This window comes from Elephas maximus, chromosome 8 (genome assembly GCF_024166365.1).
Source record: "Elephas maximus indicus isolate mEleMax1 chromosome 8, mEleMax1 primary haplotype, whole genome shotgun sequence".
Taxonomy (NCBI): Eukaryota; Metazoa; Chordata; class Mammalia; order Proboscidea; family Elephantidae; genus Elephas; species Elephas maximus.
The window spans coordinates 81,034,213-81,057,336 of record NC_064826.1 but is presented as its reverse complement, the minus strand read 5'-3'; the positions used below and the strand labels follow the sequence as shown (position 1 = coordinate 81,057,336).

Sequence of the window (23,124 nt, the reverse complement as noted above, 5' to 3'; positions counted from 1 at the left end):
ATATGGGATCGCTATTAAGTCTAAAATCGATTGAACTGCACCTAACAACAACAGTGAGAAATATGGAGTCCCTGGCTGGTGCAAAGTTCACAGGTGCCTGCTGTAGCAAACTGAAAGGTTGGCGGTTTGAGTCCACCCAGAGGTGCCTCAGAAAGAAGGCCTGGCAATCTACTTCTGAAAAATCAACCATTGGAAACCCTGTGGAGCAAAATTCTACTCTGACATGCATGGGGTCACCTTGACTCAATAGCAACTGTTTTTTTTTTTTTTTTAATATGAGTTATAGTATACATGAAATACCACACAGCTCAAGAGTTAAATAAAACACAGATTATGAAAACTTATAAGGATTTGAAGTATTTAAGGACAAATTGGAAAAAAAAAACCAACCTATTGAGTGTCTAACAATTTTCACCATACAATGATACCATAAACACTTCAAAGAAACACATTTTAAAGGAATAATTCTTTTAAATATTATTGCTTCCTTGATTACTCTTTTCCAAACCTCCACTCCCCTCCACCCCCAGAATTTTTCTGGGATTTTTTGCTAAATTGTGCCGTTGTTAAGTTTTCCCAGTTACTTAGGACCTATTTTATACAGTACGATAATTGAAGAGAAAACCTGTTGATCATTTCTTTGAGAAACGTGTAATGAAACATGGAGAATTAGAATAAGTCTTTTGTAAAAGGCATATTGAGAGCACATACCAAATTGAGTGGGTAGCAGACCGCTCTCTTCCCGCTTACTTCAACACAGACCAACTCATGTTTCTACTTCTGCAGACAAAGTTTAAAAATTCCAGTTACTGGACAACAATTGCCATTGACTATAGAGTTTTCTTGGAAGAACTCAGAGAAATGATAGATGTGGCTTGTGCTTTGCACCTGTGTAAACAAGTGCTGCCCTTCACAGAACAGCTTCTTCCTCCTTCTAGCCAAGGTCCTCCCCTCAACACCCAAATATCACCTCTCCATACGTTCAGCAAAGAAATCTTGATTTAGGAGGTCGACTTGGGCAATGTGTGTGTTTGTGTGTGTCTGCGTGCAAAAAGATTAGGAGGAGTGCAGTTTTACATAGGGGTCCAGGGAACAGGGAGAAAACTATTTGGTCAAAAAAAGTCCATAATGTGGTAGTTTTCAAAATGTGTTTCTCGTAATGTGCCCCCAACAACTGCAGTGTCACCATCAACCTGGAAACTTAGAGATGCAGATTCTTGGCCCCGGCCCCAGACTTTCTGGATCAGCCACCCCGGAGGTAGATTCGGCAAGCTGTATTTTTTCGCCAGACCCTAAAGGTGATTCTGATATCGTTCAAGTTTAGAACCACTGTCTTAAAGGACAGTGAAGATCTATGGGTGATTGGAGCAAAGGGCTACTCTACAAAGAATTCCAGCTAACCCACCACCTTGTGCCTCTGTTTCTGAGACATCATGATCCTTTAGGATCACAGCTACATAAGGTGCAACACTGTCAGTTTCTTAACTCGTTGCCAGCTAGTTCATTCCGACTCATGACAACTCCTTGTCTGTCAGAGTAGAACTGCGCTCCAATGGCTGATTTTTTGAAAGCCGATTGCCTGCTTTTTTTGAAGCACTTCTGGGTGGACTGGAACCTTCAACCTTTTGGTTAGCAGTGGAGAGTGTTAAAGGTTTGCACCACCCAGAGACTCAGCCAGCTTCCTACTCCCTGTTTTTATGTGGTTGAGGACTTCTAACTGTATTTCAGTGGGTTATAACTGTTACACTTTAAGAGTTATTTGCCTCAAAGGAATCCTGGGGTATAAATTGTCCCTTTCTGCTCTTTTCCCTACAAGAAATTAAAGAGTTTATATAGAATGGGTTGCTGGCTAAACTGGTTTTCCACATAAACTGTAACTTTACCTTTTTTTAAAGAGTCCTGGTGGCACAGTGGTTAAAGGTTTCGGCTGCTAACCAAAAGGTCAGCAGTTCCAGGGAGAAAGATTTATAGCCTTGGAAACCCTATTAAGCCAGCTCTACTCTGTCCTATAGAGTTGCTATTAGTCAGAATCAACTAGACAGCAATGGGTTTGGTTGGCACTGGGTTTGGTTTGTGTTTTTGTTTTTTTTGAAAAATACTCTTCCATTTAAACATTTTTCTCATTTTAATTTGGTTTGCTTAATTTGCTAAAGGACCTGAGCTCAGATTTCCTACCTCAGAGTTTTTGCTACCTGTGGTGTGCATGCTAAAGACTTAATTTTGGACATTACATTTGGTAAAATCAATCACAGAATTTTGAAGATCTGCCAGGAAACTTGAGGTCCAGTGTAATTGGCATAAATTGTATAATTCAGTTTTTCACCCTGCTTTTTTTTTACTATGTAGTTCTACCTATTAGAGGAAAAAATTACTATTGTACCATTTGATTTTTTAAGTATGTTTTATCCCAATCCAGCTTATAAGATAATTTTTGCATTTGTTTCTTTTATCACGTTTGGAAAATGTGATTCTTCCTCTTCTCTCCTCTCCTCCCCTCCCTCCTCTCATTCCCTCTCCTCTCCATTCTTTCTCTTCATTTGTATCAGAAAAGGCTTTTGATTTCTTAATAAAATAAACTTCTTTGAAAAAAAGTCAAGGATTTGGAGGAGGAATATGGAAAAAAAGAAGAGTAAAAGGTGAAGAGGGTGTGGTTAAGCCATGAAGGAAAATAAGAAGTAAGGTTTAGCAAAACTGGAAATGTAAACTGGAATGTAGAATAGTTTCAGAATTATGTCACTGGGAGCGTTGGGTCTGGGGAGGGATATGTGGTGTCTTGAGTTACAGGCTGTATGGGATGAGCAGAATGTACTCAAGGAATTGTTTCTGCGTCAGTCACCAGCTATTTGACCTTGTTAGGTAAGCTATGTCTCACGGCTGAGACTCAGTTTCACACTCTGCAAAGTCAGATTTAATATATCTATTTTTCTATGCTTTGATGGGAGTAAGGGAAATCACATTCATAAAGAATGCCGAGCCTCAGGGATGGGATACCTGCAACTAGCGCATGTTGATGCCTTTAGTTACAATTTGTCTCTTTTTATTTGTAGTGTATTGCATTATATTATATAAATTATATTAAATTATACTAAATACCATGAGTTATTTGACCATTCATATCTTAAAGGATATTTTGGTTGATTCCAGTTGTTTTAAAAAATATAACAAACATTCATGTTTATATCTTCTGATGCACATATGCAAAATTTTATTAGAGAAAATAACTGAGATTGGAAACCCTGGTGACGTAGGGGTTAGGAGTTGGGCTGCTAACCAAAAGGTTGGCACTTTGAATCCAGCAGGTGCTCCTTGGAAGCCCTGTGGGGTAGTCCTACAGGGGTCTCTGTAAGTCCGAATCTACTGGACGGCAATGGGTTTTTGGGTTAGCTGTAAACATGGAGCCCTGGTGGCTAGTGGCGAAGAGTTCAGTTGCTAACCAAAAGGTTGGTAGTTCAAATTCACCAGCTGCTCCTTGGAAACCCCATGGGGCAGTTCTATTCTGTCTTAGAGGGTTCCTACGAGCTGGAGGCAACTTGACAGCAACGGGTTTGGTTTTGGTTTTTGGTTTAGGCTGTAAACGGAACCCTGGTGGTGCAGTGGTAATAAGGCTGCTAACCAAAACGTTGGCGGTTTGAATCCACCCCCGCTCCCTGAAACCATATGGAGCAGTTCTACTCTATTCTATGGGGTCCCTATGAGTCAGAACCTACTGCATAGCGTTTTGGTTAGGCTGGAAGCACGGAGCACTGGTTGTACAGTGGTTAAGCGCTCAGCTTCTAATCAGAGGTTGGAACCTGCCAGCCCTCAGGGGGAGCAAGATGTAGCAATTGGTTTCCATAAAGATTTACAGCCTTGGAAACTTTGGGGGCAGTTCTACTGTGTCCTGCAGCGTCATTATGAGTCGGAACCCTCTTGATGCCAATAGGTAGGCTGTAAGCGTATTTCGTGTTGTTGTTGGTTGCCATGAAGTCGGCTCCTGCTTTTGGCAAACTTATATACAACAGATGGAAGAGTCGTCTGGTCCTGCGCCATCTTCATGATTATGGTATGTGTGAGTCCATGTAGCTATTTTGTCATTCTGTCTCACTGAGGGTTTACCTCGCTTTTGCTGACCCTAGATAAAACCACTCGGGTTGCTAAGTTGCACTAACTGACCTTTCCACTCCTAATATATGGGGTTTCCCTTTGCTCCATATCTTTGCCAACAATTATTACTGCCAGATTTTAAAATGTTTGCAAATTTGGTGTGTAGTAATTGTATCTCATTTGATTTCATTTTGCATTCCTCTGACTATCAATGAAAAGGAGCATATTTTCGTATATTCAGGGGTCTTTTATGTTTCCTTTTCTGAGAATTGCTTGTTCAGATCTTTTTGTAAATGCTTTCTATAGAGTTGTTTGGATTCTGCTTGTTGATTTGTAAGAATCTTTGATCTATTGTGGAGTGTAATCCTTTTTCCGTCACATATAACGGAAATATATTCTAGTTTTTGGCTTGTGCTTCTGCATTTTGTAAATGATGTTTTTTGTTGTACTGGATTTCTCATTTTAATTGTTTTTATGGTTTACATTGTGTGGGTGTGTGTTGCTTAGGATATTCTTCACTTTCTAAGTGACAGCAAAAAGATAATTTCTTAGATTCTCTTCAAGTTTTAAAAACTTGCTTTTGACTTTCAGGTCTTTTAATCTCTTGGAATTAATATTTTATATGGGATGTAGTAGTGCTCAATGTAGTTTTTTTTTTTTTTAGCATGGACAACCAATTATCCTATCACTGTTTATTCAATAATCAATCCTTTCCACCCTGCTCTGCAGGGCCACCTCTGTCATACATCAAGTTTCCATGTGAGAGTGGGTCTGTTTTTGAGGTCTCCATTCTACTCCCTTGGTCTATTTGTGTTCCAGTTGTATATTGTCTTACTAAACCTACATGTCTATAAGAAGTGTGGATATCTAACAACTGTCACTTCCATCATGCTCTTCTTCTGGGTTGTCCTGAATATTAGCCCTTTGCTTTTATATATGAATTTTTTAAAACAGCTTAAGAAATTAAACACACACATACACACACACACACATATATGTCGTGTTCTGATTTATCTTGGAACTACATTGAATGGATAAATTGGAGGAGAATTTCCAGTTTCGTGATGTTAAGTCTTCCAGTCATCAAGCACAGAATGTCTATTTATTGAGCTTTCAACTTACTATTCTTTCTTCTTGTCCTTGGGATTTTCATTAGTTACTTTGTTACAGGACCAGTAATGCATTTGTAAGTTTGCTTGTTGACATAAATTTAGAATTGGAGTGTTTTTCAGTGGAGTGCTAATACATATTTAAGATATCAATGCAGCATCCTACCATAATTAGAGAAACTAAGTAGATATTGTTTCATGCAGTTTTTTATGTAAATGTGTAGACTACTTTGAGTTTGTTTTCTCTGACAACCAGTACATGTATGCTTATGAAAAATATGTATCTACTTACTTTGTAGGTGGAAAAATGATAACCAGTGAAAGAGCCCATTTTTGGTCAGGAGGAATTTCACAAAGTAGATCTGAAGGAAATGTGGTTGACATGGAAGCCCGAAAACTCTCAAAAAGTTGCAATAGTACAGGTATAGAAATTTATAACTTTTGTAATTCTTTATGTAAGATAACCAAATCCATCGTCAGTAACTATTGAAGATCTACCTGTAAAAAGCTCTAGAGGATATTAAAAGAATTATAAAATCCCAACCCTAGCAGAGAAATACTTATCATCGTAAAGATGTGGAAGATAAAATAGCACAGCCAACAGAATGTAAAAAAAATATTAAGAGGAAGCAAAAATTCATTAGTAAATCAGTGGTATATGTGGTAAGTATGTACGAATGAAGCCTCGGGTAAGCCAGATATCTGGTGGTTGGAGTGGGCTAAGAAATCTTCACAGAGTGTATAAGAATTGAACTAATCCTTAGAGCAAAATTAACTTTTAAGACAGTTGGATGAAACTGGATTAAAGTGTGGAAATAAGAGTAACACTATTTAAAAAAAAAAAATCTGTCTTCTAATATTTAACATATGAAAGAACACATTTCAATCAAGATTATAGTTCTACATATATTGAACAACAACAAAAAAATCTGACAGTGAACTTGAATTGTTTCTTTTATAGGGCATCTGATAATTTGGTTGGCTGTTTACGCTTTCATTTTCTCTAAAGCAACATCAGCTTTGCAAAGTCTGAAGAATTACTACCTGTATTTACTGAGTAATGGCCAAGTATGAGTTGCTCTAAAATTAAAAAAAAAGAGATTCCATACATTGTGGGATATATAGCAATCCTTATTATATAAACATGAATATTTTTAATGGGGTGCTAATTCTTAAAACACTCAATTTCATAATGGTAAGACCATTCTTTGAAAGCCCCCCCAAAAACTCAATGAATTCCTTCAAGTGGTAAATGCAATGGTGGTCTGTTTTTCCAATTTCATATATTTTTAAAAATTTATCAAGGCAGTGTTATCAGAGAATAATCTATTAAATGTTTTTTTAAAATTATTTTTAGTCGTTAAAATGTGTTTGACATTTTGCACATATTGTATATTATCTGAAAAGAAAAACATCGAATCAATAATCTAGATATAATGAGACCACCTATTCAATGCTGAGAAAAATCTGTATAATTGAATTAATCTGTTTGTCCAGAGGTGTGCTTTTGCAAAAATGGAACATGAAATAATAATGCATAAGTTTATGCTAGTCTGGTTTATCCTTAGGAAAATATGTTAAATTCATTATCTAAATTGTTAAACATTTTTTGTTCAGTTTATAAATCATGATTTTTTAAGATAAAATAACATTATATATGTTCAAACTAGTGTGGTAGAACCATTTCTCTTTCTTCATTAGATGCAAATTTGACCAAATTTAACATTAGCTTTGTAGTAGCTGTAGACTGGAAATCAAGAGGTAAAACAAAAATTAAGTCTGGTCTTTCTAAACTATGATAAAAATTAAACTTGGGATTGTCTCAGCATGCCACCTTATCTTTGTTTTGCTTTGTTTTTCTTTCAATAACAAGAGTGTCAAGACCCATGTTTGCTTCTCAATTGGCCAGATGCTTTTACCCTTCATGGCAATAATGTCTCCAAAGCTACAAATCCATTCTGGAATGAACTGTCGGCTTCTAATCCATTTTTGGATGACATAACTCATCTAAGAAATAACAAGAAGAGTGATAATATTTCCATCTTGAAAGAAGACCCCTTCCTTTTTTTTAGAGAAATAGAAGCTGGAAATTCTCTTGATTCTTCTGGTGATGAACTTGACGCCCATCAATTGCTTAGAAGGTCTTCCTCAAGGAAATCTGGAAGATCTAAAAGTGTTTCAGAACTTTTGGACATTTTACATGATAGAGCACATGCCCATCAGAGTACACTTGACTCTGACCAGATTCTGGAGCAAGACTTAGAATGGCTTCAAAATGACCGAGAGGCTTATAAAATGGCTTGGTTGAGTCAACGCCACCTGGCCCGCTCCTGCCTGGATTTGAATATAATCAATCAGAGTCCCGGATGGGCCCAAACACAAGTTTCAGAGACTGTCATTGTTTGTAAATTAAATTACCAAGGAGGGTCAGTACAATTACCTGAATCAGACATCACAGTTCATGTGCCTCAAGGTCATGTAGCTGTAGGGGAATTCCAAGAGATATCCCTAAGAGCTTTTCTTGATCCTCCACAAACTCTCAACCATAATCTTTCATGCACTGTAAGCCCACTGTTGGAAATCATGTTAGGCAACCTTAACACAATGGAAGCCATTTTGCTGGAGATGAAAATTGGAGCCAAAGTGAGAAAGGATCCTTTCAGCCAAGTCATGACAGAAATAGTGTGTTTACACAGCCTGGATAGAGGAGGGCCTTTCAAAGTGTTAAACAATTGCTACATTTATAAAGACACCATCCAAGTTAAACTAATTGAATTGAGTCAGGTGATGTATCTTGTGGTTGCTGCACAAGCGAAAGCTATTCCGTCACCAGCTGCCACCATTTGGGATTATATCCACAAAACCACCTCAATTGGAATTTACGGCCCCAAACATATACATCCCAGTTTCACTACTGTTTTCACAGTTTGTGGACACAGTTATATGCCAGAAAAGCTCACAATTTCTGATATTAAGAGGGGTGGAAAAAACATGTCTCCAGTTGTATTTCATCTCTGGGGGAAGCATTCATTTTTACTTGACAAGCCACAAGATTTAAGTATTTATGTTTTTTCATGTGATCCTAATTTTGAAGTAAAGGTAGAAGAAAGGAAAGAAATTAAACAGAAAGAGTTGCAGGCAGGCAAAGTAGTTCATCAACAATTTTTGTTTTCGTTAGTTGACCCCAGAGAAATGCACTTGTTTGATTTCCGTGTTCAGGTGGAGCCACCCAATGGTAGACCAGTTACACAGTTTTCAATCACTACACCTAATCCAGCCCCAAACCTAAAAAGATTCTCCAATCCGCCAGGCCATATGCAGGAGGAGACAGAATTCAAGTCAGCGCCTTTATTACCAAAAGTAGTTGTTAAATATCCCACATTTCAAGATAAAAAATTGAACTTTACCAGTTATGGGGTAACCCTGAAGACAGTGTTAAGACAAAACAAGATTGACTACTTACTTCAATATTTGAAAGGGGACACAATAGCTCTTCTTGGAGAAGGTAAGATAAAAGCCATTGGACAGTCCAAAGTGAAAGAATGGTATGTGGGAATCCTCAGAGGTAAGGTTGGACTTGTGCATTGCAAAAATGTCAAAGTGATTTCAAAGGAACAAGTAATGTCTTCATCAGATAGTGTATTCACAACAAGGAATCTTCTCGAACAAATAGCTTTGCCTTTTAAAAAATTGACTTATATCTACTCGGTTGTATTGACCTTGGTGTCAGAAAAAGTTTATGACTGGGAAGTTTTAGCTGATGTCCTGGGTTACTCACATTTCGCACTGGAAGATTTTGAAGGAATGCAAGCAGAGAAGGAATCAGAAAAGGTTTCTTATGTTGTAAAGAAGTTAAAGGAAGATTGCCATTCAGATAGAAATATAAGGAAGTTTCTTTACGAGCTTACTGTGGTAAGTATTGATTGATCACTGTGATTTATTTACCATAGAAAACTAATACCTTTATTAACTTGGCAATGTTTATACCTAAAGATATGAGGAGACAAGATAAAAAGATTATCAGTAGTCTCAAGTAAATGGAGGCTACTTTAAAGCAAACATAGAGCTTTCCCTAGAAGATCATGTAATTTGTTTCTTGGATTTGAGATTTGGTTATGTTTTTCCCAGAAAATAGGCCCCTGAAGATTTAAAATTCTGCATGTGCAGGACATGACAGTTAAAAGATTTCTCCTCTTCCTTTCACAAATATCTAGACAGCTCCAATTACATGACAAGTAAATAAGAGCAAACAAACAAAATTAATTAACCTAACCATTACCATAAGTTCACTTTTCAGTGGTCTTTAAAAAATATTACTACTGTCCTTTATTATGAAGCCCTGGTGGCACAATGGTTAAGAGCTTGGCTGCCAACCAAAAGGCTGGCAGTTTGAATCCACCAGCCGCTCCTTGAAAACCCTATGGGGCAATTCTACTCTGTCCTAGAGGGTGATGTGAATAGGAATTGACTGGACAATGGGCTGTGGTTCCTGTATTTGAGCAATTTCGTATTCTCCTTCTGTATGTGATGCGTCACACCCCAGAACATGATATCCCTAATTCTCTTCTAAACCCTCCTGTCTTAGTAGGACTTGAGGGTTGATTGTTTTCTGCATAGTTTTCACCACCGTGTAAAGCTCAGTAACTATGAGTTTAAATTAGATATTCAGTATTTTATAAAAGTTTTTTTAAAAAAATTAACAACAAAACCTCAAGGGCATATTTCTAAAAACTGTTAAAATGTGAACGTATAAATAGTAATAATGATAGCTGACATTTTTCTAGTGTGTGTGTGTGTCTGTGTGTGTGTGTGTGTTTGGCACTATGCCAGGCACTCTATAAGTACTATCTCATTTGGCCATTACTTCTATGAGGTAAGTATAACCAGTATCTTCACCTTATACATAGAGAAAACTGAGTGTTAGGAGGGTTGAGTAACTTGTCCAAGTTTGCACAACTAGTCTCAGAGATGGGATTTGAAAACTTTTTGGCTCCAAAAGCATACTTTGAACCCCTGTGCCTTCCTTACACAAATTCAAGTATGCTTGTGTGTGTGTGTGTGTGTGTGTGTGACATGTTTGTGTGAGAACATGTGCTGATGTGTATAGGAAATAACTGTGCAAGACTGGGGCCCTGTAAAGGATGAGGCAGGGTCATACAGATGAGGAAAGTCTTAATCAAGGTGCAAAAGGAGGGGAGAAAATTATGGGGAGAAATTCAGTCTGTGACATTAACTGATATAATGAAGAAATAAGTATGTATAAACATTTTTTCTTCAGTCATTTTGATGATTTTACAGTAGTATTGAAGGAGCCCTCATGGCAGCTAACCAAAATGTAGGTGATTCAAACCCACCAGGGGCTCTGCAGGAGAAAAGACTTGGCAATCTACTCCAGTAAAGATTACAGCCTAGGAAACCCTATGGAGCAGTTCTACTCTGTCCTATAGGGTCACTATGAGTTGGAATTGACTGCACGCCACATAACAACAACACAATGATATTGTGTTTTTAAGTGGATAGCTTTATTAAGGCATTTCAGGCAAATAAACCCTCATAAAAAGGTATTTGTGGCTTTCAGAGTTGGTGTTTAAGACTTCACAAAAATGTCACGTTGCAGTCTTACCTAGTCCTGGCCATCCGGAGCCATTGGACACTAGATGTTAGTGGTTATTCTACCTGGTAGAAGCTATAAATCTACACAAATATGTTGTAATATTTCATTATCTCTTATAGTTCATGTTCAGTATATACCTATAAAAGTTTGAAAAATAAAATTGCTTCCTTATTTCTCTTAGTGGCTTAAAAAACTTATTTGGCCAAATGGTCTTAAAGCTTAAGCCTAATCATGCCTAGTCAATGTTAGTATGATAATTAATAGAGGACATTGAGTGGCTAACCAGACAGTGCTGGTGAGGGTTTATTCAAGGGAGCAGTTCCTAAGATGGCAGGAAAATCCATATTGTGCCTCAGTGGAGGTTTCAGGATTTCTGTACGGAAGGGGCTTAGGCCTGGCTATCTGACCAGAAGGTGATGAAGAGTGGAGAATGGAGGTCTGCTCTTGAAATTACACTGGCATAGTAAGTATACATTTTTCTTGGACTGTGTATTTATTTGGGGTGGCTGGAAGGTAGATGATGAAGATTGTGGGGTCTAAGTCTCCTAGTCATCTCTAGACATTGACACTGGCTGTCCTTATATACTTGACACTCAAGAGTCTCTAAAAGACTTAGCATCTGATTCAACCAACTCATAATCATCATGGGGACTAGGTGGGGTGGTAGTACCACTGTGTCCATTTTATAAATCAGTACATAGAAATATTTTGTGATTCACTTTAAGTTTTATGCATGTGGAGCTGGGTTGTAAACTCAGATACGCACATTTCTTTTCTCTAAAACAAGAAACTAGAGTAAGCATAGGTAAACCACTCTACAGTTTGCTACAAGAACCTCTAGGGTCTTGCTAAATCAATACAGTCCATGTTTAAAAAATATAGGTCAAGTGTAGTCCTAGTTATGTGCGTCCATGGGAATAAACCTTCTTATGGGCACATCTTACTTTTAAATTTTTTCCTTACTTGATCATTCATTCTTACTTACTGTTTTATATTGACAGATAAAGCTTGTAGGAACCATTAAATAATGAGAGACTATCAAGTATGATAATTTGCTTATTCAAATAGAGAAAAAGTATAGATATAATCCCATGTTTTTAATATGTATTCAAAGCAAAAGAAAAACTCATAGACTTGTTTGCAACGTGTAGGTGAATGACAAAGCTTAGATGCCTAATTAAGGAAGAAAGAGTCTGATAATTTTCCATTTTGCATTGTATAAAACAAAGTACTTTATGTTTAGTATCTTGTGGTTATATTTAGTACCATTATACTGGTGGCAAAGGGAAATAGTTGAATTTTTTAAAGTCATGGACATCAATAGCTTTGTTCAAAGCTGTAGGAGTATTTCATTTTTATGCAATGGGCGTGATCCTGGAAAATTTTAAATCCCATTTTGGTGAAAAATAGAGTAATGTTTATCAGCACCAATGTACTCACTATTTAGAGAAATCTTGTAGCCAATTGTTTGGTAAGGCAAGGAATTAACTTTTGTGGAATGCATAATCATCCCTGGATTGATAATTCATAGACACCTAGAACCTCAGGGTACCTTTGGAAGTGTCCAATTCAACTGCCTCCTTTACAATTAGAAAATTAAGAAATATATCAGTTAAGTGGATTTGGCCAAGACCCCATAATTATTTAGTCATAGAGTTGCTCCTGTATTTCCTCAATTCTAGTCTACTTGTGTCTGCTGTGCTTTGCTTGTTAGATTTGTTAAACTTGAATCCAACTTTTTGAGTTTTACAAAATTCAAATTAATAAGTGGTGAAAAAAGGATTCCACTTTCTAGAATACGTTTTAATTTATAGGATCAAGGCTTAGTTGCTTTTAATAATCATATATAATTTTTTGATCATTCATTCTTCCTTGTTGCAGGCTCTGCTAAAGATGGATTGCCAAGGGTTAGTATCTCATCTCATCCAAGAGGCTGTTATTCTAACTACTGCTGTCAAGCTTGGGAAAGGCTGGAGGGAACTGGCTGAAAAGTTAGTAAGACTCACAAAGCAACAAATAGAGGCGTATGAAATTCCTCACCAAGGAAAATCTGGAGACATTGCTGTTGAGGTAAAATTTTTGCTTGTCTAATTTGATAGTGAAAAATCACAGACCCAATAAAGCAAATGCACCCTGTAGAACATATATGGAATACTTGAGGGAGTATCCTGGAGGATCTACTCACCAAAGTCACTGCCTCTGTTAATGTACTGATGTTATCTGAGATAAACACATATCACTCTTCAAAAGACTTGACACCCTTCAAAATATATTTATGTTTCTAGTATTGAATTACATATTAATATGGCCTTTGATCGAGTGAATTGACAAAATCGGCAAGCTAACTAGTTAATAGGCAAGGCTATAAAGACTTGGGGCGTAAAAAAGGTAAATTTTGAAGGGAAGAGATGAGGCCAAGTCAAGTCAAGGGAGTTGGATATAATAAAGGTACTCGGTGACAGGAAGCATACAGGGGATAAAATGGTACAAGGTCACTGGAGATGGGAGATAGTGATACCTAAGAGCTTCATTATTTCCTTCACAATTTTGCTTATGATGAGAATTATCGCCATTAAATACAGAAGGACAGCACTTAATGCAAAGTAATTGTTTAGCATGTAAATATTTTCATTGATATTAAAACAAATGTATACTTTTAGGTACAAGTAAGAAAGGTATTTTCTTCAGATTACCATATAGAAACGTGAGTGAGTTTTTAACTTTAAAAATATTCCAATGATGACCACGTGTAAAATGTTCTTTAGCCTTCTTTCAAATGAGAGTAGTCATTTTCAAGATAGTTTAGGAAAAGCTTCTCTCTGACTAGATGATGATAACTTAGTAGAAGGAAGGTTTTCCCACTTCCTCTTCCACCATGTTGTTAGTTGTTGATAGGTGCCATTGAGTCGTTATCGACTCACAGTGGCCCTATAGGACAGAGTAGAACTGGCCTATAGGGTTTCCAAGGGGCAGTTGGTGGATTTGAACTGGAGACCTTTTCCTTAGCAGCTGAGCTCTTAGCCACTGTGCCATCAGGGCTCCATTTTCAGTCATAGGGCTAGGTATTCATTTTGGGGGAATTTCTTCTTACTTGAAGCCAGTATACCAGCTGAAGCAGGACAAGGCAAATTTTCCATGGGGAGTGTTGAATCAGATCAAGGCAGTGGAAGTCTCAGCAGACAGCTTCTGGAATCCAAGAACGTGGCTCTTCATCCAGGGCTCCTCTTAAAAAAAAAAAAAAAAAACACTCTTTACTCAAAAGCAGCGAAAGATTGAGGACAAACTTTTCCCTCATAGATTACATTTATCTCCATAAACTTAGAAGTGTACTACAAAATACAAATCAGCAGAATGTAAAATACACTGCAGCACACTCACGATGAACTCAAATGTGTATTAAATGAGTTGAAAGATGAGAGACATTTACAAAGGAAAAATGAACAATATTATTGGGATATGCTATTCTGATTCAGATATTTCAGTTAACTGATTAAAAAGTTGTCTAATCAAAATCAGGGACTTTTGATTTTCTTAATAAGGTTCTGTTTTTTTAAAAAAGGTTTTGTTGAAATGATGATCAAAGAGTTATTTATTCTGTCAGCCTCTTTAAACATCTGGTTTCTCTCTAATTGTGGTTGTTTATAGTTTGTCTTTCCCCAAATCTTTATGGAGGCCAACAAACAGCCTACTTTTCCATTATTTACTTTTGCACAATCCAAATCACAAATGACTAAATCTATTCTTGAGGCTGATTAATACTCTGAAGCAGAAAGGAAAGCCCCTAGGTGTCTTTATAGGGGCTATAGTTCAATTTCTTGTGATTAATACAGTCACCCTTCTGATTCATGCTATTAAAAACTTAAGATTCATGGTATGTTGGACCCAAATAATCTATAAGAATGTTCTCTCTTTTGGCCACTTAAACTAGAGAAAAAAATATGCTAGTTTCCATCCCCATAAATGAATCAGCTGTACAGTTTCCTCCCATTGGAACAGAAGATTCTTAAATATGATCAATTTACAAGTCATGCAGTTGACTTCAAAATATACTGGCATTAGTTCTGGGTGAGCTGTGCAAGGAGGGAGCTGGGATTGAGATAAGATAGATAACAAGGCCTAGTGGTTCCCATGCTCCTTTTGTATGCTTTATCTGATTTTCTTCAGAAGGCACACACTCCAGAAATTTCCCTATGTGTGTGCCCCTGCCTACAATTGGGCTCTTTCACTCACATTCTCTCCTTTTTAACTTCTCTCTCTTCCCTTTGTTCGTTTTTTTATTGTGCCTAACAGACAGTTGTCTCGCACTTACTCTGGGCAAGGCACTATTCCAGGAACCTTATAAAAATTAACATTTAATCCTTTCATCAAAAGTCTGTTGGGCAGATACTAATATTATCTGAGACATAGAGAGGCTAAGTAACTTGCTTAAATGTGTATAGCTAGAAAGTCATAAGACCATATTTGCAGTTCAGGCCTTTCGTTGCCTCAGGAACCTAAATATTTACCATTATACTCTAATGCCACCCTCTCTAAATCCAAAATGGTGCCTGAGTAGGAGGGCCGGGGGGTGTGGTCAGGGGTGGGAATTTAAGCAACTCATTTCAGTTTTCCTTTTTCCTCTTTTAGGGCCATGTTTTGATACCAAAATTTGCTTCAACATTTTTTATCAAGCCTCGAGCTAATTAAAATATAGAGAATATTAATAGTACAGACTGTCATATTTTTCTTAAGCACTTTTGGCCATTTCTTATTCTTTTCTAAAGAAAAGAAAAGTGTCTCTTTGGAGATTTCTGAGAATATCATTTTTTGAAATTAAACATCTCCCCAAATTAAATTTTAAGAAATATTTTTTAACTTTTTAAATAACACTGCATTTGCTACATAAAAGCAAAACTTGAAATTCAATTATAAACAAAGTATATTTTCCAGAGTATTTCTTTTGAAAGAGAAATTATTCCATATAAAGATGTGATCGTTGCCAAGGCTTTCCTGTAAAGTCAGTGAAAATTCATTGGCATTTTTTCTGAACATATTTATAAATTTGACTTAATAATAGGAATCAGTAAAATATTAGAAAAATGGATCACTTCTTAAAACACAGATTTTGCCAGGTGAAATTCTGGGACTTCCAGTGCTAAGATATGTTGTTAGTTGCTATCGTGTTGATGGCTTCTCATGGTGACTCCATGTGTGCAGAGTAGAACTGCTCCATCAGGTTGTTCAAGGCTGTGACCTTTCAGAAACAGATCTCTAAGTCTGTCTTCCAAGGTGCCTCTGGGTAGGTTCAAACCCCCAATCTTTTGGCTAATAGTTGAGCTTGTAACTGTTTGTACCACCCAGGAACTCTTGTGCTAAGATATACACAAACCTAAACTGGGTGTTCTTCACTTAGCCTTCTAAGAATTGTTATCATATATAACAATTTATTTCCCTAGCAAGTGCTTTCATTGGCAACCCTGCCTACCAATAAAGATTATGCTCTATCCATCTTATTCTATAAAGACACTTATTCATGAAGGGCACTCACCAAAGTGGGATGCAGAACATTTTCTTAAAACATTTTGTTATGCCAATTGACCTAGATGTCCCCTTGAGGTAGGGAAAAAACAGGGACCGAGCCGCTAGTCAGGGAGCCTTGCAACACCTGCAACTTACAACTTACAATACTATTTGCTTGGCTAATGCAAAACCCCCATCCTGGAATGTGCGATAAGGAAAGAACAAAAAACGCACTCCCTTGTAAGATGTTTTTCAGAAGGACCTGCCAGATCTGGTCCCCAGAGTATGCGCAGACATCCACAAGGTGACTGACAGATGACCTACACCTGATGCAAGTACCTGTGACAGAAATCGAACCTGCCCCGCAGGCGGACTACCTGGGCGCGACACCCCATAATAAGTCCTGCCATCCAGTCCCAGGAGCCTTTGCTACGGGTTCCATCTTGGATTCCAGATGTGCACACAGCCGAATTTAGTATGCACTGCCATTCTGAGAAGTACCCACCAGTTGAAAGAAACCTACTAAATATTCATTACACTATCATCCTCGCCAAACCTGTATAAGCCCCAGAAAAAGCTTTTTTCGGGGGAACAGAGGCTAGCGTTGCTTGATCCCTCTCTGTCCCATGCTTGCGAGCCTTCACTTTCTTTCTGCAACAAATAAACCTTTGTTCATGTTGAACCTCTGAGCCTCTCCTGGTCATTCTTAGTTAGTATAAGGCAAGAACCTAGGCAGGGCTTGGTCCTGAGTTGGGAAGCCTTAGCCTGCAACACTCTGAAACTATGGTCCCCATACCCCTGTCAATGCTACTTTGGCCTTGGAACAGTTTGGCTGTATTCAGGAAACTTCTTTGCTTTTGGTTTAGTCCAGTTGTGCTGACCTCTCCTGTATTGTGTGCTGTCTTTCCCTTCACCTAAAATAGTTCTTGTCTACTATGATTAGTGAATACCCCTCTCCCTCCCTTCGCACCCTCATAACCATCAAAGAATGTTATCTTCTGTGTTTAAACTATATTTCTTGAGTTCTTATAATAGTGGTCTCATACAATATTTGTCCTTTTGCAACTGACTAATTTCACTCAGCATAATGCCTTCCAGATTCCTCCATGTTATGAGATGTTTCACAGATTCATCCTTGTTCTTAATCGTTGCATAGTATTCCATTATGTGAATATACCATAATTTATTTATCCATTCATCCATTGATGTGCACCTTGGTTGCTTCCATCTTTTTGCTATTGTAAGTAGTGTAGAATGAACATAGGTGTGCACATATCTGTTTGTGCGAAGGCTCTTATTTCTTTAGGATATATTCCAAGGAGTGGGATTACTGGGTCATATGGAAGTTCTATTTCTAGCTTTTTAAGGAAGTGCCAAATCGATTTCCAAAGTGGTTGTAACATTTTAAATTCCCTCCAGCAGTGCATAAGTGTTCCAGTCTCTCCACAACCTCTCCAACATTTATTATTTTGTGTTTTTTGGATTAATGCCAGCCTTGTTGGAGTATTTGATTTGGATTTCTCTAATGGCTCATGACCGTGAGCATTTCCTCTTGTATCTGTTAACCACCTGAATGTCTTCGTTGATGAAGTGCCTGTTCATATCCTTTGCCCATTTTTTAATTGGGTTATTTGTCTTTTTGTAGTTGAGTTTTTGCAGTATCTTGTAGATTTTACAGATCAGATGCTGATTGGATTTGTTGTAGACATTTTCCCAGTCTCTAGGTAATCATTTTACTCTTTTGGTGAAGTCTTGATGAGCATAAGTGTTTGAGTTTTAGGAGCTCCCAGTTACCTGGTTTCTCTTCTGGTGTTTGTGCATTTTTAGTAATGTTTTGTATATTGTTTATGCCATGTATGGGCTCCTAGCATTGTCCTCATTTTTTCTTCCATGATCTTTATCATTTTAGATTTTATATTTAGGTCTTTGATCCATTTTAAGTTAGTTTTTGTGCATGGTGTGAGGTATGGGTCTTGTTTCATTTTTTTTTTTTTTTGCAGATGGATATCCAGTTATGCCAGCACTATTTGTTAAAGAGTCTGTCTTTTCCCTATTTAACAGGTTTTGGGGCTTTGTCAATTATCAGCTGCTCATATGTGGACGGATTTATGTCTGGATTCTCAATTCTGTTCCATTGGTCTAAGTTATCTGTTGTACCAGTACCAGGCTGTTTTGACTACTGTGGTGGTATAATAGGTTCTAAAATCAGGTTTTTTTTTTTTTTTTTTTCATATGTGGACGGATTTATGTCTGGATTCTCAATTCTGTTCCATTGGTCTAAGTTATCTGTTGTACCAGTACCAGGCTGTTTTGACTACTGTGGTGGTATAATAGGTTCTAAAATCAGGTAAAGTGAGGCCTCCCACTTTGCTTTTCTTTTTCAGTAATGCTTTACTTATCCTGGGTCTATTTCCCTTCCATATGAGGTTGGTGATTTGTTTCTCCATCTCATTAAAAAAAAAAATGTCATTAGAATTTGGGTTGGGATTTCATTGTATGTATTCTACCTTTGGGCAGAATAGACATTTTTACAATGTTGAGTCTTCCTATCCATGAGCAAGGTATGTTTTTCCACTTATGTATGTCTCTTTTGTTTTCTTGCAGTAGTGGCTTGTAGTTTTCTTTGTATAGGTCTTTTACGTCCCTGGTTAGATTTATTCCTAAGTATTTTACCTTGTTGGGGGCTGTTGTAAATGCTATTGATTTGGTGATTTTCTCTTTGAGATTCTCTTTGTTGGAGTAGAGGAATCCAACTGATTTTTGTATGTTTATCTTGTATCCTGATAGTCTGCTGAACTCTTCTATTAGTTTCAGTAGTTTTCTTGAGGATTCTGCAGGGTTTTCTGGGTATAAGATCATGTCATCTGCAAACAGAGGTACTTTTACTTTTTCTTTGCCAATTTGGATGCCCTTTATTTCTTTATCTAGCCTAATTGCTCTGGCTAGGACCTCCAACACAATGTTGAATAAGAGTGGTGATAAAGGGCATCCTTGTCTGGTTCCCATTCTTCGGGGGAACACTTTCAGACTCTCTCCATTTAGGATGATGTTGGCTGTTGGCTTTGTATAAATGCCCTTTATTATGTTGAGGAATTTTCTTTCTAGTCCTATTTTGCTGAGAGTTTTTATCATGAATGGGTGTTGGACTTTGTCAAATGCCTTTTCTGCATCAATTGATGAGATCATGTGGTTCTTGTCTTTTATTTTATTTATATGGTGGATTACATTGATTGTTTTTCTAAAGCTGAACCACCCCTGTGTACCTGGTATGAATCCCACTTGGTCATGGTGAATTATTTTTTTGATATGTTGTTGAATTCTATTGGCTAGAATTTTGTTGGGGATTTTTGCATCTACGTTCATGAGGGATATAGGTCTGTGATTTTCTTTTTTGGTGATGTCTTTACCTGGTTTTAGTACCAGGGAAATGCTGGCTTCATAGGATGAGTTTGGGAGTATTTCATCTTTTTCTATGCTCTGAAATACCTTTAGTAGTAGTGATGTTAACTCTTCTCTGAAGGTTTGGTGGAATTCTCCAGTGAAGCTGTCAGGACCAGGGCTTTTTTTTGGTAAGATTTTTTAAATTACCTTTTCAATCTCTTCTTTTGTTATGGGTTTATTTAGTTGTTCTACCTCTGTTTATGTTAGTTTGGGTAGGTTGTGTGTTTCTAGAAACTCATCTATTTCTTCTAGGTTTTCAAATTTGTTAGAGTACAATTTTTCTTAGTAATCTGATATGATTCTTTTAACTTCAGGTGGGTCGGTTGTGATATTGCCAATCTTATTTCCTCTTTGGGTTATTTGCTTCATATCCTGTCTTTCTTTTGTCAGTTTGGCCAATGGTTTATCGATTTTGTTAATTTTTTTGAAGAACTAGCTTTTGGTCTTGTTAACTCTTTCAATTGTTTTTATGTTGCCCATTTTGTTTAATTCTGCTCTAATTTTTATTATTTGTTTTCTTCCTGTGTCTGAGAGTTTCTTTTGTTATTCTCTGTTTGTTCAAGTTGTAGGGATAATTCTTTGACTTTGGCCCTTTCTTCTTTTTGTGATGTGTACATTTATTGCTTTAAATTGACCCTTGAGCACTGCTTTAGCAGCTGACCTCTTAACCACTGTGCCACCAGGCATACTTCAAAAACAAACAAAAGATAATAATTGTTGCAATTTATTGAATGTTTACTGAGTGTCAGATATTTATTATGAATATTTTTCATTACAATATCTCTTATTTTAAAAAACCCTGTATGGAAAGCATTATAACCATCCACTTTTAATGGATAAGCAAACTGGGTGAATGCATTTTATATGCTACCCAGAGTCATGTTGTTATTAAGTGATGGAATTAGGATTTGAATCCAGGTTTCTTTTATACAAACATACCAGTCTGTCGTCTGTTTACTTGTGTTTATACAAGGTCATAACCACTTTAATATGCTGAAAGTCCTTTCAGAAAACAAAACAAAAAAAGGTCAGAGAAAGTGTGCAAGAGCAGTTAGGGAATGCTTCCTAGCCCTGAATAGCATTTGAATAATTGGAGAGGACTAGTAGAGGATTTTGGGGTCCTGGTGGTGCAGAGCTCAGCAGCTAGCCAAAAGGTTGACAGTTCAAATCCACCAGCTGCTCTTTGGAAACCCTATGGGGCAGTTCTACTCTGTCCTATAGGGTCACTATGAGTCGGAATCAATTCAATGGCAGCAGATTTTATTTCAGTGGGGGATTTCAGTGTTTCCAGATACCAAAGACTTCTGGAGACCACTGAGGAGAAGGTGTGGACTGGAGGAGAGGCTTTATCTTAGTAATTATTGGGAGATATGGTTGAACGTATACGTTGGAGTTGATAATGTATATATTTTCATTGAATGACTTCCACAGCAAAGAGACTAAGATTACTGGTCTGGGTTCCTGTTCCAGTTCTTATCTCATTGATTAGCCATATTTCTTTGCCCAAGTTATTTGATTTTTCTAGGGATAATTTTTTGTTCGTTTGTTTTTAACTTGTAAAATGAGACTAATAGTACTATCTTGCTTTTTCAATGTTTAGATGTTTAAATGAGATAATTTATGTGAGTGAAATATGTGGCGCACTGCTTTGCACATTGTAATCTCTAAATACATATTAGCTATTACTTTGATGAGGAAGAGGAGGAAGAGATGAACTTGGCAACTGAGTGATACTGAGTGATTTTGGCAAAAAACAAAATAGGGTAATATTTTAATAATATAGTTAAGAGAAACTAGTGAAAGAACGTACATAAGGGAGCAGGCAGCAATGATATCAAGTCCCCTTTTCTGAGAAACTGGTAATGCATCAACAAAAAGGAGAGAAAGTCTTGACCGATCAGCTTTTTCTTACCAGCTTAATAGAATTTAATTTTCCTTGGAAAGATATCTTATGGAGAGGCAAAAGAAATGTCCTTGGACTGTTAAGTTTTTCTGGCTCATTTGACGACTCCTGCATTCCATTTAACATGATGTCTCATTGCCCAGGTAGGTACCCGGGCCTGGTTCAGTTCTAGCCTTGGTACTTGAAGCTGTAGTTTGCTGTTCTTTTACAGTAAGAAATACATTTACAGCTTTCTAAAGGAGGAAAAAATATTATATGGAAATTCATCTACCAATGGTAAATTGCATAGAATAATTTCTTAAATCTTCATTGCTTATAATAGGGATTTGGCATGGTGACATAATATTTAGATTACCTTAGTCTACTTTATACTAAACTATAATACTCATTTCTAAAGTATTTAGTTTCAAAAAGGTATTCAATTTTTGACATGTTTGAAGACAACAAGGGCATCACATTGCCATTCCCTGGCATAACATATAGTATTCCTGTGATCTTTAATTCCAAATAATGTATCTCAGTACCACCCTGAAAATTAGGTAGAAATAGTAATCACATTATGATAAATATTTAAATTTTCAGTTAATGTATACCTTAGTTTTTAGTTTATAATTTAGATAAATTATAAAGATGTTTTAAAATGGATTTACAGACATAATAATAACAAACCTTTTCTATGGTTTATTATTATGGAACATAGCCAGGAAAACCAAAGTCTTGCTAAGCTTAAGAACTAAACCAGTATTTAATAAAAGTGTTTAATAATGAAATGAAATACATTTGGGTCAGCAGCATAGTGAAATAGCCTTGCATTGACAGGTGGCCTGGATTCTTTTCCTGGATGTTTGAATGTGGTTGTATTATTTAGTATAAAATTCAACCAACAGTTAGCATTAATTGATCACCTAGTGTGTACCAGAAATCTGCACATGTATTCCTTTGGGTAAATGGCGATGCTTTTTGACATGGGGTGCACTTCCCCTCCCCCTTTTTACAGAACGGGGGAAAATAAGTGCCCAAGAAAATCTGGAGCAAATAAGTCTAGATTTGAACCCAGGGCATATGCCTCCAAGTGCAGAGCTCTTACAGTTGTGTTTTTCTCTCAGTTTCTTTAATAGTTACATTGAAAGGATGGTTTGAAGAAGCCTAAGTTTTTTCAACTTTAACGTTCAGATGTCTCTACTAATGTACGGTTGCGGTGGGGAGGAGCAGAGTGGTGTCAGGAGGGCGGAAGGGAGGGATGGTGAGGAGGCAGCAGGTTATCCTTTTAACTAAGAATTGGTAGGAATGGCTTGACGAGCAGGTTTTTCTGTGTTGTTAGGCAGTTTTGAATGATGCAAGAGCAAGAAATGGGTCCTCTATCTTCCTCTGACTCATTCTTAATTCCAAGTGATTATTCACAAAGCAAAAAAAAAAAACTGACTATTCCTAAACAGGGAAGAACACACTCAGCATTTCTCAAGCTGAAAGAACTG

At 37.0% G+C, this 23,124-nt stretch overlaps 1 protein-coding gene across 3 annotated transcripts in view; it reads left to right on the top strand.

Annotated features, from left to right (window-relative positions):
• MACC1 (MET transcriptional regulator MACC1) overlaps positions 1-23,124 on the top strand; it is a 118,646-nt gene that overhangs the window by 54,617 nt on the left and 40,905 nt on the right. For all 3 annotated transcript variants that reach the window (XM_049893622.1, XM_049893623.1, XM_049893621.1), the window contains 3 exons: positions 5,492-5,614; positions 7,066-9,104; positions 12,688-12,876. In XM_049893622.1, coding sequence (XP_049749579.1) covers positions 5,500-5,614; positions 7,066-9,104; positions 12,688-12,876 — 2,343 coding nt within the window. In that variant the 5' untranslated portion in view covers positions 5,492-5,499. The remainder of the gene's footprint in view (positions 1-5,491; positions 5,615-7,065; positions 9,105-12,687; positions 12,877-23,124) is intronic.